Source organism: Podarcis raffonei, chromosome 1 (assembly GCF_027172205.1).
Source record: "Podarcis raffonei isolate rPodRaf1 chromosome 1, rPodRaf1.pri, whole genome shotgun sequence".
NCBI classification, from domain to species: Eukaryota; Metazoa; Chordata; class Lepidosauria; order Squamata; family Lacertidae; genus Podarcis; species Podarcis raffonei.
The window spans coordinates 76031385-76046276 of NC_070602.1; the positions used below are offsets into that span (position 1 = coordinate 76031385).

At 43.2% G+C, this 14892-nt stretch overlaps 1 protein-coding gene across 5 annotated transcripts in view; it reads left to right on the forward strand.

Annotated features, from left to right (window-relative positions):
• Positions 1-14892, forward strand: part of CHID1 (chitinase domain containing 1) — a 106399-nt gene that overhangs the window by 44250 nt on the left and 47257 nt on the right. For all 5 annotated transcript variants that reach the window (XM_053394579.1, XM_053394589.1, XM_053394562.1 and 2 more), the window contains 2 exons: positions 8117-8218; positions 11299-11454. In XM_053394579.1, coding sequence (XP_053250554.1) covers positions 8117-8218; positions 11299-11454 — 258 coding nt within the window. The remainder of the gene's footprint in view (positions 1-8116; positions 8219-11298; positions 11455-14892) is intronic.

Sequence of the window (14892 nt, forward strand, 5' to 3'; positions counted from 1 at the left end):
TGGAGCCCAAGAAAGTAAAATCTCTCACTGCCTCCATTTCTTCCCCTTCTATTTGCCAGGAGGTGATGGGACCAGTGGCCATGATCTTAGTTTTTTTTATGTTGAGCTTCAAACCATATTTTGCGCGCTCTTCTTTCACCCTCATTAAAAGGTTCTTTAATTCCTCCTCACTTTCTGCCATCAATGTTGTGTCATCTGCATATCTGAGGTTGTTGATATTTCTTCCGGCAATCTTAATTCCGGCTTGGGATTCATCCAGTCCAGCCTTTCACATGATGAATTCTGCATATAAGTTAAATAAGCAGGGAGACAATATACAGCCTTGTTGTACTCCTTTCCCAATTTTGAACCAATCAGTTGTTCCATATCCAGTTATAACTGTAGCTTCTTGTCCCACATAGAGATTTCTCAGGAGGCAGATGAGGTGATCAGGCACTCCCATTTCTTTAAGAACTTGCAATATACTGTTCCCACAAGGAATTGTTAACTTCAATCCCTGGGCTAACACTGGCATTAGAAAAGGAAACTGAACTGGATACCTAAAAGCCCTCCTAAAACCATATCAAAACAGATCAGCAGCTGTTCCCAAATCAGCTGGAAATGATGGGGTAAGTAGGAAAAGCAGGTACTCCCTCAATTCAGCATAGTTTACTGAGTGTCCTGTGCTAAGGGGCATTCAGTCCACCTGTGTCTTGGTTGGTAGGGGGAGGGCCCATCTGCCTTCACATCCTTCCGTTTCCTCAGTTCCTGACCCGCTTCCCACAGGGTTCCATGCCAGGACTGCTGGGTTGCACTTTAGACCTGGGGTCACCAAACTTTTTGGGCCCGACACATTTGCAAACCAGAAAAACGGTTGTGCGCACCATACCGACTGCAGCCAAGCACATACCATACTGGTTATATTGGCTACAAGCCTAATTTCGGTAGGATAAGGGGAGGGGAACCTGTGGCTCCATGGAAGGCCTTTGTGGGTGCATGTGCACTCAGAGGCATGGCACTGACAACCCCTGCTTTAGATTTTGTTAGCATCTCATCTTTTAATTGCAGTGGCATTTGTGGAGAGCTGAGAGACACATTAACCGGGTGTATCTACATGGGCAGTTTCTACAAATCTGCTCCCTAAGTAAGTTCCATCTCGTTAGGGCACTACAATTTAGGATTGATACAGATGGCTCTCCAATGGTGTGATGGCAAATTCCAATTTATTTGCATGCCAGCTGCAGCTTGGAGTGATCCACTGTATGCATAACTTTTTTTTTTGGTAGCCCAGTACATATCCAAAGGTGGTTTGCAGCAGTCCTTAAGCTATCTGGCTACGCATTTGGCAGCTACTTCACATAAAGCGCGCAGAGTGGGTGCCAGTGGTGCAAGAACTGAGGCGATCTGAACTAGGTGTGAGAGCTTTGGCACTCTTATATTCAGATAAAGGACAATTCAGGTTTTCTCAGGGAGACTGGCCAATGTATCTTTATGCCTGATGGAGAAAGACTGACAATTGTGACCTTGGTGATGCTGCTGATCTGAACACTGGCCATTGTGACCACATGCTAATTCTGTCTGCCTGAATAAGTGAGAGACTGGTGGTCACTGTGTCCTTATGCTGTTGCTGCTGGCCTGAAGACTGGCCATGAAGACCACATGCCGATGTAGGTATTGACATTTTTTAAACTCCCCTTACACCCAAATGTCTCCAAGGTGCTATGTTGTTGTTGTTTAGTCGTTTAGTCATGTCCGACTCTTTGTGACCCCATGAACCAGAGCACACCAGGCACTCCTATCTTCCACTGCCTCCCGCAGTTTGGTCAAACTCATGTTGGTAGCTTCGAGAACACTGTCCAACCATCTCGTCCTCTGTCGTCCCCTTCTCCTTATGCCCTCAATCTTTCCCAACATCAGGGTCTTTTCCAGGGAGTCTTCTCTTCTCATGAGGTGGCCAAAATATTGGAGCCTCAGCTTCAGGATCTGTCCTTCCAGTGAGCTCTCAGGGCTGATTTCCTTCAGAATGGATAGGTTTGATCTTCTTGCAGTCCATGGGACTCTCAATTATGTAATTAATAAAATACAGCATGCCAATCCTAATCACATAATCCAGGATGGGGAACCTGTGGCCTACCAGATGTTGTTTGACTCTAACTCCCATCAGCCCCAGCCAGCATGTTTAGTAGCAAGCAATGATGGGATTTGTAGTACATCAAAACATTTGGAGAGCCAGAGGTTTCCTATGCTTGACTTAAGGGAATATTAAGTTGGAGTATGTCATTTGCTTTGCACCTAGAGGCAGTATTGGCCTCAACTAAATAATGTTCAGAGAGCTAAAATAAAAGCTCATTATTCATGTGATTCATCTGATGAGCTTTATTGAAAATATTTTTTCTCTTCAACCGAGAGGAAAAACAAGTTATCTGGGATCCTTATGTGTGTGCTGCAAGTAATTAGTGTAATCAATAATAAAGTAGGTGGGGAAGAGTTACTTAGGTTACAAGTTGCTTATTAAAATATTTTCCTTGGCTTAACAAAGATGCATCCCAGCTTCATTAAATGCTATGCTCCTCTAACCTATGTAAAGTGATATAATGCACAATAAAATGCAGTGCATGATAAAAGGAAGCTATATTCCTCTCCTGCCCCCGCTCTGAAATGATAACAATATATTCATTGCAAATGCATATTGCCACGTTTGGGGGAAGAAATTGTTTTGCCTTTAGGCACTTAGATTGTTGTAACATAACAGATGCCCTTCACTTTACGCATTCGTACAGTGCTTGCCATTTAAATGTGCAGCAAATGCCAGATAACTGCTATGAAGACTGATGGGTGCAAGTAAGTCCCGGAAGGGGTGACTGCTTTTAATTTATGTTTGAACTCCTGTTGGGAAAGTGCTGCTCCTTAATATGACAACTAAATTATTGGTTCTTGGAACATGAGGTGGCTGCAGCGTACATCAAAAGAAAGTAGTCACTCGCACGTTAAACTCTTGTCAGAGGCAAATTGCCTTTGTTGCCACTGTGTTCTTTATATTCTGGGCTTGCTGACCTGACTGAAAAATGTCACTCAGACATATTTTTAGTTCAGCATCGTTGCACATACCCTTTCAGCCCAATGAGATGACAGTGCAAAATTGCATTTGTGTTACCCTTTAAGCAGATAAGTGGTTTTTAGCTTCTAATGCAGTGCCTCAGCTGGTTGAATGTTCTGGTTCCCCAGCCCCTCAAACCTTTCTCATTTAACTAATTTATATTTTGAGGCTAGGCTTTGGAGCCTCTTTTGTAACTATTAAAAATATACCTGCCCTAAAATTTGTTTGCTTTTAAGGTGCAGCGGGAGTCTCAATTGTTTTTCCTATCACTGGCTAAGATATCTGTTTCTCTGAATTTATTTTGGGGCTGATTACTACATCATAGTGCAGTTTATGTCCCCATGAAATGGGAACACTTAGTTTTAAAGTGACTTGTATTCTCGTTCCCAACTTTTCATTCAAAAGTGCTTCTTCTTTCTTACTGCAACTTCTGTAATTAAAGATCGTTCAGTGTAGCACTTACGAGACTGATCCGTCAGCACAATCTTTTGAATGTCACAATTGGAATATTAATGATGATCTTTCTGCTTGCCCAATGGAATGGTCACCCTTTTCTCCCCCCCCCATGAGTTGTTTTGGGGGTTCTCCCAACCCAATGGGTGGGGGAAGCTCCATTGTGCTAGCAGGAGTCCTTACACTGGCTTCCACTAGCAGAATGGGTAAGTTGAATCCTGCTCCAAGTGCTTATATTGTAGCTTCCCTACTATTAGTCAAAGTATTGCCTATTATTGCCAAAGTAGATGTGCCATGGGACATGTGTGTTTAAAGATCAGAATGCCAGTTGAGAGGCTGAAGATTGGATCAAGGTTGTGCTGTGGGAAGAGGTAGTTAACTATTCCATGCCTGCTGTTTCCCCAAATTTTCCTTTCCCAACTGCTGCTGTTTGCTCCATGGGTTAAAACATTTAGGCACCATATAGGTATATACCCAGAATTACTATCATGGATTGCAATCTCCATGTTCAGATACCTTTCTTGTACCATTTAAAAATATTTATACAGAAGAAAAGTACTTGATAATGTTTAAGAAATCTTTAGCTCCACAACCATGGTTTTTGTTGGTTGACTGGTTATCTTGTAATGATCCTCTTCTGTGGTTTTCACTATTTAACATTTGACTTCAGATACCTGTTAGAAGGAGCTGACCTAAAAGTAAACTAAGATCCAGTCTGCAGATTGCACAGAAGGAGGAGACTGACTAGACTTATTCAGGCATATGGTACCAATGGGTACTGAATGCATAAGGGGGGTAGTGAGAATTCATACTGTTGGCCCTGCCCCTAAGCACATCTGCATCTCCCAAACATGCACCCCTGCTACTATGTGTTTGGCTTCATTCTGAGGGGGGCCTATGTGGGTACAGATGTATGTGCATGGGGCTTCCTATATTACCCTTTACAATTAGTAGGGAAAGGTGCCATCCGTCTGTAATTAAATATTATGATTAATAATCCAATTTTGACTTTCTGTAAGCAGTTGCTGGTTGTAGCAGTTGTAATCTGCCTGTCTCCTATCTCACATGCCCAGTTACGCAAGAATAATGATAGATGTGCCATGTAATTCTATGCATGTTTATTCAGGATACATTCTCATTGTTTTCAGTGGTGGTGCTTCCACTGAGGAAAGTGTGCTTAGAAATGCCGCTGTTAATCACTTGTCCTGGTTCGCTTTTTTAAAATGATGCTTCATGACTAAATTAACACCTCTGGAGACTGGCTGTGAAGAATTGTGTAAGAATGAAATGATTCCAAAGGGTTAGATTTTATTTTAATAGCAGCTTAGGCCTGAGGTTTCTGTGTTGGAACCCTTTAATTGAACAAGGCAAAAAATTCAAATGTGTGTATGTAAACAGAAGGCTAGTAATGTGCTTGTTTTCTATTAATTTAATGTCAGTTTCTGACTGTTTCTATATTCAGTAAAAAACCGATGCTTTGCTTCTGCTCTGGTCTGTTAGCTTCTATTGTGTTCTGAATGTATTGTGAATGCACTTGGATAATTTCATTTTTTTAAAGAAGCTCAGTTTCAAGGAACATAGCATTTTTGTGTATTAGAAATATACTGACAGTGTAGATACTTTAAAAGTGGGTTTCACTGAAATTAACAGAACTTTTTTTGACGCGGGTGGTGCTGTGGGTTAAACCACAGAGCCTAGGACTTGCCGATCAGAAGGTTGGCGGTTCGAATCCCCGCGACGTGGTGAGCTCCCGTTGCTCGGTCCCAGCTCCTGCCAACCTAGCAGTTCAAAAGCACGTCAAAGTGCAAGTAGATAAATAGGTACCGCTCCGGCAGGAAGGTAAACGGAGTTTCCGTGTGCTGCTCTGGTTCACCAGAAGCGGCTTAGTCATGCTGGCCACATGAACCGGAAGCTGTATGCCGGCTCCTTCGGCCAGTAAAGCGAGATGAGCACCGCAACCCCAGAGTCAGTCACGACTGGACCTAATGGTCAGGGGTCCCTTTACCTTTTATGCTTAAACAGGTTGTCCTAAAAGTGGTTCCCTTTTAGTCATGCTTTCCATAGAGACTAAGGGTGAAATCTTGGATGCCCCACATAGTCAAGCCATTTAACCAGGACAGGCTCTTCAGTGCCTTCCCTGTAAGCATCCACAAGTTCATTTCTTGTCCTCCCTGTCTCCACTGGCTTTTTCTGGAGTACAGCCACACACTGAAGCATAAGTGGCAGACTTTTGTGTCTACTTATAGTGGAGGTGTAGAAGGGCCTGGCTTGGAATAAACAGTCTGGCAGTGAAGCCTTGCACCTGTCTGTGCAGCAGCAAGGCTGTACCAGGTAACGCGTAACAGTGTTGCATTTCTACTCGGTGTGTTTGTGTGCATTTGCCTAGAGACCGAACTGGACACAATACCATTCACACAATTAGCAATTTCATGAATGGGTCTCTAATAAGTAAACCCCTGGCTGGGGTTGGGTAAGGAGGCTTTGAATTTTTGCCCAGGGCTGGCATTCCAATGTGGCTCATATTCCTCCCCCTCCCCACCTGCTGTTTGCATTGGAAAGAAAACTTATTTTAACATAAATGGAAACTTCACTCCCAGTGCAAACAGGAAGCATGGAGTGGCCCCTGCCTGCTATTTTCTCTGCGGTGAAAATGCCATTCACACTGCTGTGACTGTAGTTACACTGGCTGCCAATTTGCTGCTGAGCTAAGGGATATCTAAAATATTATCTCAACCCTTATATCCATCACTGCAATCACCTGAAGAAGTCTCCTGCAGATACCATCTGCACAAATGTAAAGAATTGGACTTTTAGCATTGTGGCGCCTCCGCTTTGGAATTCCCTCCCATTACAGATTTGACAGGCATTGCTTCTGTTGTCTTTTTGGCACCTAGCAAATACATTTTTTCTTTCAACAAACCTTTTATCCTACCCTGTTTCTGTATTGGATTTGAATTTGTTTGCGTACATATGGAATTGTTTTGATGATTATTATTTTTTGTCTTCGCTGTGAAACCTCTTCAAGATATTTTATGGGAGGCATTTCATTACTGGAACCAAATAAATAAATAAATACTTGTGTGAGTAGCATTACATCTAGTTCCATCTTGAGGCTGCAGTGCGACACAGTTTTTCGGGAGCAAGCCAAAAAAGTGGCAGTGGCAAAAGTACAAGTCTTATGGGTTATGTTGGCCTGGGTGGGGAAGGCAGAATGCAAGTGTCTGATTGGACCACATCAGTGTGGGTTTTTACTGGCACTTGACAGATTTCCCATGCTTTGCATTGAGGGTTTGGGGTTTCAGCATTATGGTTTGTGCCTTTAGCACTGTGATGTTTGGAAGAGTGTATTATTTATTACATTATCATATTCTGACGTCTCAAAATGTTGATTCATCCTGAGCCTTTGGGGAAGGTTGGGATTCATTTCCATTTAAATGTAAACTTAGTCCAAAGGTAAACAAAACATTAACCAGTGCCCTCATTTTAAGGCTTCAATCTCCAACAAAGTGCTGTAGCTGAGGCTACTTCAATTGTACTAGCATGATACAGTGGTACCTCGGGTTAAGTACTTAATTCGTTCCAGAGGTCCGTTCTTAACCTCAAACTGTTCTTAACCTGAAGCACCACTTTAGTTATGGGGCCTCCTGCTGCCGCCGTGCCGCTGCTGCACGATTTCTGTTCTCATCCTGAAGCAAAGTTCTTAACCTGAGGTAATATTTCTGGGTTAGCAGAGTCTGTAACCTGAAGCGTATGTAACTTGAAGCGTATGTAACCCGAGGTACCACTGTATTTTAAGGGAATTGTGATTCCATCACAGGGGTGCAAATATTTAGAACTAGGATGTAGAGTACTTCCAAGTGCAGAAGCAAAGTCCTCTGATCTTCTTTCTTCTACTTCCCCTTCCATCCAAGGTCAGGATTTTCAGACAAGAAGCCCAGTAATATATGTTGCTCTGGAACTTGAGCACATTATCTCTAGTTCCTGGTTTCCCCATAAAATACTCTAACCCTTCCTGGCCAAGACATTTAGAAGCTTGGTTCATACCCAAAGAAGAGTTACAGATGTCCCAATTAATTTCAGTTGGGTCTAGGCCTAAGTGGATTGGGGGGGGGTGTTCTGTAGGCCAGGGGCAAAGCCATTTCCAGAGTTCCTCAAAGCCCATGTGAAGAACAAATGGGGGGAGATAAACTTCCTTCAAATTCCTGCTCAAAGCCCATATTTTCTGTGAAACGTTTGGCGACCTGCTAGTTACCATGTTGTACTGTTACTGAGCCCATAAATGAGGGACAATACTATTTGACTTCCCATGCTTGTGGACTTCCCATAGGCATCTGGTGGGCAGTGTGAGAACAGAATGCTGGACTAGATGAGCCTTTGGTTTGATCCAACCCAGTCTCTCACTATGTTCTTATGCAACAGAAACTACTGCATCTTTGTTCCCAGTTTACCCTGTTGATTCCCCTGTGTCAAATGTAAAGACTGTATGCTCCTCAGGGCAGGGACTGGTCCTCTTGTACTCTGTAAAGCACCAGGCATGCTGACGACCTTATATAAATAAACCTCTCTCTTTCTCTCTCTCTTTTTAAGAACCAACCAGCTGGGAAGTTTCACAAAGAAAGAATTTGATCAGCTAGCCCCAATAGTGGACAGCTTCAGCCTCATGACATATGATTATTCAGCGCCTCAACGGTAAGGCAATGACAGTGGAAAACAATAGTACACTGAACTGGCTTTTAGGGATGTAGTAGTGACATCAGGAAACATACCTGGAGCTCACTAATTAATCAGTACCCTTTAGAAGAGGAGTGGGCAGATTCTAGGCTTTATTTATTTTTTTACTTCATTATTATCTTTCTTTATGGTATACTTCTCCCCACCTCAGCATTTCATTTGAGATTGCATAGTAAATATATTGGACATTACCTACCATTGGCCTTACTCAAGAGGAGACCCATTGAAATCAATGGACAGGTATCTTGTCCATTAATTTCAGTTAGTCTAGTATGAGTATGGTTCAGGCATTGCCAAACTTGGCCCTCAAGCTGTTTTGGGACTACAGTTCCCATCATCCCTGTATTCTGTTAGCTAGGAATGATGGGAGTTGTAGTCCCAAAACAGCTGGGGGGCCAAGTTTGGCAATGCCTGGTTAGGTGTATATCATCCATTGGCTACCTTTTTTTTTTTTTTGCTTGCCTGTATTAGCTTTTCTTATATCTGTTCTTGGATTGGCAAATAAGCCTCTAAAATCCCTGTCCAATATGGCTTCTGAGGATGAAGAACTAAAAAAGGAATCTTGCATTTTACGTTTTCTCCCTCTTTGCTTTGAAACAGTTCTGACAGTTGCTCTCTATACACCCTTATATTTTCTTCCCACTTTATCAAATGGTGTCTTAAGGATTTGTATCTAGTTATCTCGACTGTCAGTTTGAAGTGCGCACACAAGATAAGGGAAATCATCCAGTGGCTTGTCCAAGAAATGTACAAACAGAATTCCATATTACATAGAATGTACTGCTTTTTTCCTTTAGGACTTTTAAAATTTCAGATGCCTTCCGCCAATGATAGGCATATTGAAAAGAGGCAAGGAGAATGTTACAACAGAAGGCAAACTGTCAAGGATGCAAGGATCCTTTCTTAAAAAAACAACAGCAACACTTTACTTGAATTGGTTGAAGCTACCTGAAAATACAAATATAAAATGACATGTTTGGAACATAGAAAAACTGTATGTGTGAAGAATGCTGGACATACTTTTGTGTACATCTATATATTTTAGAAAGCTGTTTGCTGTGCATTTGGACTCGTGTTGAGATACTGTAACAAAATTTTGCGTGATGGTGCCTGGGTTCAAGTTTTTTGTCTATGTTCAGATACAATTAAATGCAATTTTTAATTGAAACGACAGACTGACCCTTTCAAAACTGCACTGATTTTAACTAATGATTTCAAAAGGGCACTAATTTTGGGAGGTTCTTACACTTCCTGAGGGATGCGGGTGGCGCTGTGGGTTAAACCACAGAGCCTAGGACTTGCTGATCAGAAGGTTGGCGGTTTGAATCCCAATACGGGGTGAGCTCCCGTTCCTCGGTCCCTGTTCCTGCCAACCTAGCAGTTCGAAAGCACGTCAAAGTGCAAGTAGATAAATAGGTACTGCTCCGGCGGGATGGTAAACGGCGTTTCCGTTTGCTGCTCTGGTTCTCCAGAATAGGCTTAGTCATGCTGGCCACATGACCCGGAAGCTGTACGCCGGTTACCTCAGCTAATAAAGCGAGATGAGCACCGCAACCCCAGAGTCGGCCATGACTAGACCTAATGGTCAGGGGTCCCTTTACCTGAGCAATGCCAGGTACAAGGTTGCTGGTATGTACAGAAATACAGCATGCCTTTTTAGAGATACAAGACTGTATAATTTTCTGGGTTCTTTTATAAACATTGCTTCTGAGTGGTTCTATATACACTGGTGCCTCGCAAGACGAAATTAATTCGTTCCGCAAGTTTTTTCTTCTTGCGAGTTTTTCGTCTTGCGAAGCACGGTTTCCCATAGGAATGCATTGAAAATCAATCAATGCGTTCCTATGGAAACCGCCTTCAGACCAGGTCCGGGGACAGTCTGTCCCCCGACCTCTTCTGAAGGCTGGGGGGGGGGGACAAGGGCTTTTCTTCCCACCGCCAGCCTTCAGAAGGCTGTTCTGAAGGCTAGCGGTGGGAAGAAAAGCCCTTCTCCCCACCTCCCACCCTGCAAGCTCCGGGGACAGGAGGGCTTTCCTCCCAACTGCCAGCATTTTAAAAGCCCCCAGGACAGCGGAAACTTCTCCGCTGTCCCGGGGGCTTTTAAAATGCTGGCGGGCAGCAGCGAAGCCTTCGCTGCCGCCCGCCAGCATTTTCAGATCACCCGGGACAGCGGAGGCGTTCGTCTTGCGAGGCACCACTGTACTTGTTTATGCTAACATCCATATCCTACTTTCCTAGGCAAAATGCCCAATCAAGGTGGCTTACTAGATAAAAACAATATAAGAAAACCATATAAAATGTAATCAAACATGAAATAACAGCAATGGAAACAAGTGTAAAAGTTAATTAAGTAATGCTTTCTGAAATAGTATGTAATTGCTTGCTGCTGATCTGAAGGTTGGCGGTTCGAATCCCCGCGATGGGATAAGCCCCCATTGTTCTGTCCCAGCTCCTGCCCACCTAGCAGTTTGAAAGCACGTCAAAGTGCAAGTAGATAAATAGGTACCGCTCCGCTGGGAAGGTAAACAGTGTTTCCATGAGCTGCTCTGGTTCGCCAGAAGTGGCTTAGTCATGCTGGCCACATGACCCGGAAGCTGTCTGCAGACAAACGCCAGCTCCCTTGGCCTATAGAGTGAGATGAGTGTGCAACCCCAGAGTTGTCCGTGACTGGACCTAACGGTCAGGGGTACCTTTACCTTTACCTTACAGTTTGTCTCTCCAAGACGGGAGTGTTAGAAATATCCATTCAGTATCCAAGGAAATACCCATGACCAATCCCTGACATCTCTCGGTGGGTCTGCAAATGTCTCTAGTCTGAATAGTTGCTACCAGTCAGTGTAGGCAGTACTGAGCTTGATGGACCAATGGGCCTGACTCACTATAAGACAACTTCTATGTTCCTTTCTCCTAGCAAGCAATACAGTTTGTTTTGGGGATTATGATCTCCTTAGAGCAAAGGTTTGGTTTAAGATGCTTTTGCTTCTTTTTGAAAGCTGTCCCTTGACATCATATTTTATTTCTTTGCTGCTGATCTCCAGGCCTGGCCCTAATTCCCCTCTACCTTGGATGCGGGCGTGTGTTCAAATGCTGGATCCAGAAGCCAAGTGGAGAAGTAAAATTCTTCTGGGACTGAATTTTTATGGCATGGACTACTCGGCACTGAGCGCTTCTGGAGAGCCAATAATTGGAAACAAGTAAGGTTTCTAGAAAACTGCCTTTTCTTGTTATTATTAGTGTCTTGAGTGAAAATTGGGGCTAGGTTAGACGTGACAGAGCCATCTGATTACATGTTTTTATTAATTATTATTATTATTTAGAATATTTTCAGCTACTCTTCATTGCAGTTTAGATACCAGGGTGTGTTAAAATAGTACTGGAGTCAATTCTACAACAGTAAGCTTATTCAAAGCAAAACAAAACACCACTATATCAACTCACCCTCTAGGTCTTTACTTTGCTGGAATAGGCCTTAAAGCATTATTTAGGGTGTTGCCCAACTTAGATTCTCACCTGGAGTTAGATAATTCAGTGAATATTGGCACTTAATGGAACTGAAAGTCATAGCACAAATATGGGGAGAAGTTAGTCAAGAATGGAGAAAAGTGCCTGGAACAACAAATTTGGGGTTGGGGGTTGCTGTTACACCCTACACTCCCCACTTTATATGCAAACACAGCAAACAAATGGAAATAACGGGTTTTCTTCCTATCTGGTCCCTCCTCTTTGGCACATTTTCCCACCCAGGGGCTCTGGACATTCTACCTGTCTCCACTCTGGTCCATACCTTTTCTGTCTACTCCTGCTCTGCCCCTCTCCTTCAGCTACCCTGCGCCCTGGGCTTTCTGTTTCTTAACCTTCTCCCTAGGCCCACGTTCCAGCCCTTAACACAACTATGTTCAATGTGTATGTCTTTATTCTCTTGCCTGATGTGCATAATTATGGCAAGTGCAAGACCGTATAGAATTAGTTTGGAATTAAGATCTGGCAATGGGCTAAGGGGTAAACAGCCTTGTCACTGAGTCCTGGACTGGCCTTGTAATAATACGGTCATAATGCTGTGGAATTCTTCAGCCTTTCCTTCTCTTAGCACAGGAGCAGCTTTAATAATATGGAAAGTTATTTCTACAACAGATGAAATGAAGCTCTAATTGTAGACATTTCCAGCTGAATATTCAGCACATGGATAGCATACCTTCTTATTAAATTCATGCACTAGACAATAATTGGGAATTGTAGCCCTCTTAATAACAGCCCAGATACACAGCAACACTCTTGAGCTTAAATATGTCCTTTGCGCTGAATACTTCTACTGGGATTGCCAACATAGTGGCCATCACACATGGTCTTCCATGGCACCTACCAGGTTCCTTTGTCCCCTCTCCCCTCTCCTCACCGAGGAGACCACATAACAACGGTCCTGAAAGACCCACATTGGCTCCCGGTACATTTTCGAGCACAATTCAAAGTGTTGGTGCTGATCTTTAAAGCCTTAAACAGCCTCGGCCCAGTATACCTGAAGGAGCGTCTCCACCTCCATCGTTCAGCCCGGACACTGAGGTCCAGCTCCGAAGGCCTTTGGCGGTTCCCTCACTGCGAGAAGTGAGGTTGCAGGGAACCAGGCAGAGGGCCTTCTCGGTGGTGGTGGTCCCCTGTGGAACCGCCCTCCCATCAGATGTCAAGGAAATAAACAACCATCTTCAGAAGACGTCTGAAGGCAGCCCTGTTTAGGGAAATTTTTAAGGATTGATGTTTATCGTGTTTTTAATTCTGTTGGGAGCCACCCAGAGTAGCTGGGGAGCCCCGGCCAGATGGGTGGGGTATAAATCATCATCATATTCACCCCCACCCTGAAGGTCGGCTTGAAATAAGCATTTGGTTGTAGCCAGTGGAATGGGTCGTGGTGTGTGCTTGGCTGCGGTTTGTGTGTGTGTGGTGCTCACAACAGTCTCTCTGGTTTGCATATATTCCTGGGCCCAAAAAGGTTGGCAGTCCCTAGTTACTAGTGCCTTGCCTGCCCTATCTACCACATAGCGAAAATGCCTTTAATTTGAGCAATATTGTGATCAGGCATTTTCTGAAATACTTTGAAAGGCTGGGTAAAGTGCTCAGTCACACACATGTATTTTGTGCCTAGTGTGGAACTTTATTGAGCTATGTGATAAAACATTTTTGGTGAGAAAGCCATTCCCAGCTGTCAGGGTGTGCACACTCAAAGGGGTGTGCTTCTGCCTTTCCACCTTAATTCCATTTCCCTCTCCTTCCTAACTGCAGAATCTGCAAGTCATTTCTTTTTTTTTTTAGGTTTATCTGAAGTCCTCCAGTTAAATATAACAAAGCATAACTATTTGCCCTATGAAACTAAGAGAGAAGCACATCAAACGTTTCATAGATTAACTTCAGTGAAAGTGCAAATGTAATAGCTCCTTTTGTGTCAATGAGGACATATTGAAATATCTTCAAAACTGACTCTAAAATCAGGCTGTGTGCCCTTAACGTCTTTAAAAGAATCTTGAGTGGGTCTTTTATGTCGGTTTACACACTAAAGAAGGTTTGATATAATAAATTGTAAGTTGAAAAATTTAAGAGATTTGACATTGAATTGTGCTGTTCAAAGACAAAGGAAGATTCTTTGCAAACTATGTAAGGATGCAGAATTCCCCTGAGAGCTTTATTGGCCGCCTGCCATGCTGTAAATAGTGGGTAATAAAAAGTGATACTTAGAAAGGCTAGAGGTGAGAGCTTCCCTGCAAATTATGGTAATGAAGAATGTTAAAGGTATGGCTGCAAGTGACATTAGTGGGGTGGAGAACAGGACCCCCCAATATTTGGGGTGGTGATGAGCGGATGTACCAGTAAAATTATTAGGTGTGGCTTGCTTGCAGCAATGGCTTGTTTACAGCAACATATCTGTGGGGAGATATGGATGTGTTTCCAAGGTCATAACCGCAACAGGGATACAAAGGTAATGTAATATATTGATTGAAATGATATTTTGACTGGTGTCAAAATAGAGTTAAATTACATAATACTTTTCTTTTCATGTTAGAATAAGTAGACACAGCTTGTTTCCTAGGAGGAAGCTCCTCTGAACTCATTGGGAGTTAGTGTTGGATCGTTATGCTTAGGATTGTGCTAACAGGTGAGGCTTAGTGAAGGCAGCTGGCTGGGCAGAGTGTGGTCTATTTGCATATTCACACCGATTAGTTGCTTTCAGCCTTGTGCAGTGAATGAAGTCATTGAATAATGCTGTTGAGGATATTTTTGCTAGCTGCATCTTATTCAAAATCAGAAGACATTTGGCACCACAATTTTGGCAAATAAGATGAAGATAGAGAAATTTGTATGGTTGATGAAATAGATGATAGAGGGCAGGGACTCTTGACACCACCACTGTAGAACAGCAGGTGCACAATCATTCATGAGTCTTCCCAGGTTTTGTCAATCACTTCTACAGAGAGCAGATATTGGTAACACTTGTATTATCCACATACTTACACTTTCTGAGAGGGTGTTGTTGCTGCATCTGTTGCCCTTGCCTCTTGTGTACAACTTGGTATACAAGCAAGGACTCTTAAATATGCCTATCCCATGTGAATAGCAAGGGAGGCTTTGCCAGAGGCTTAACCATTTGG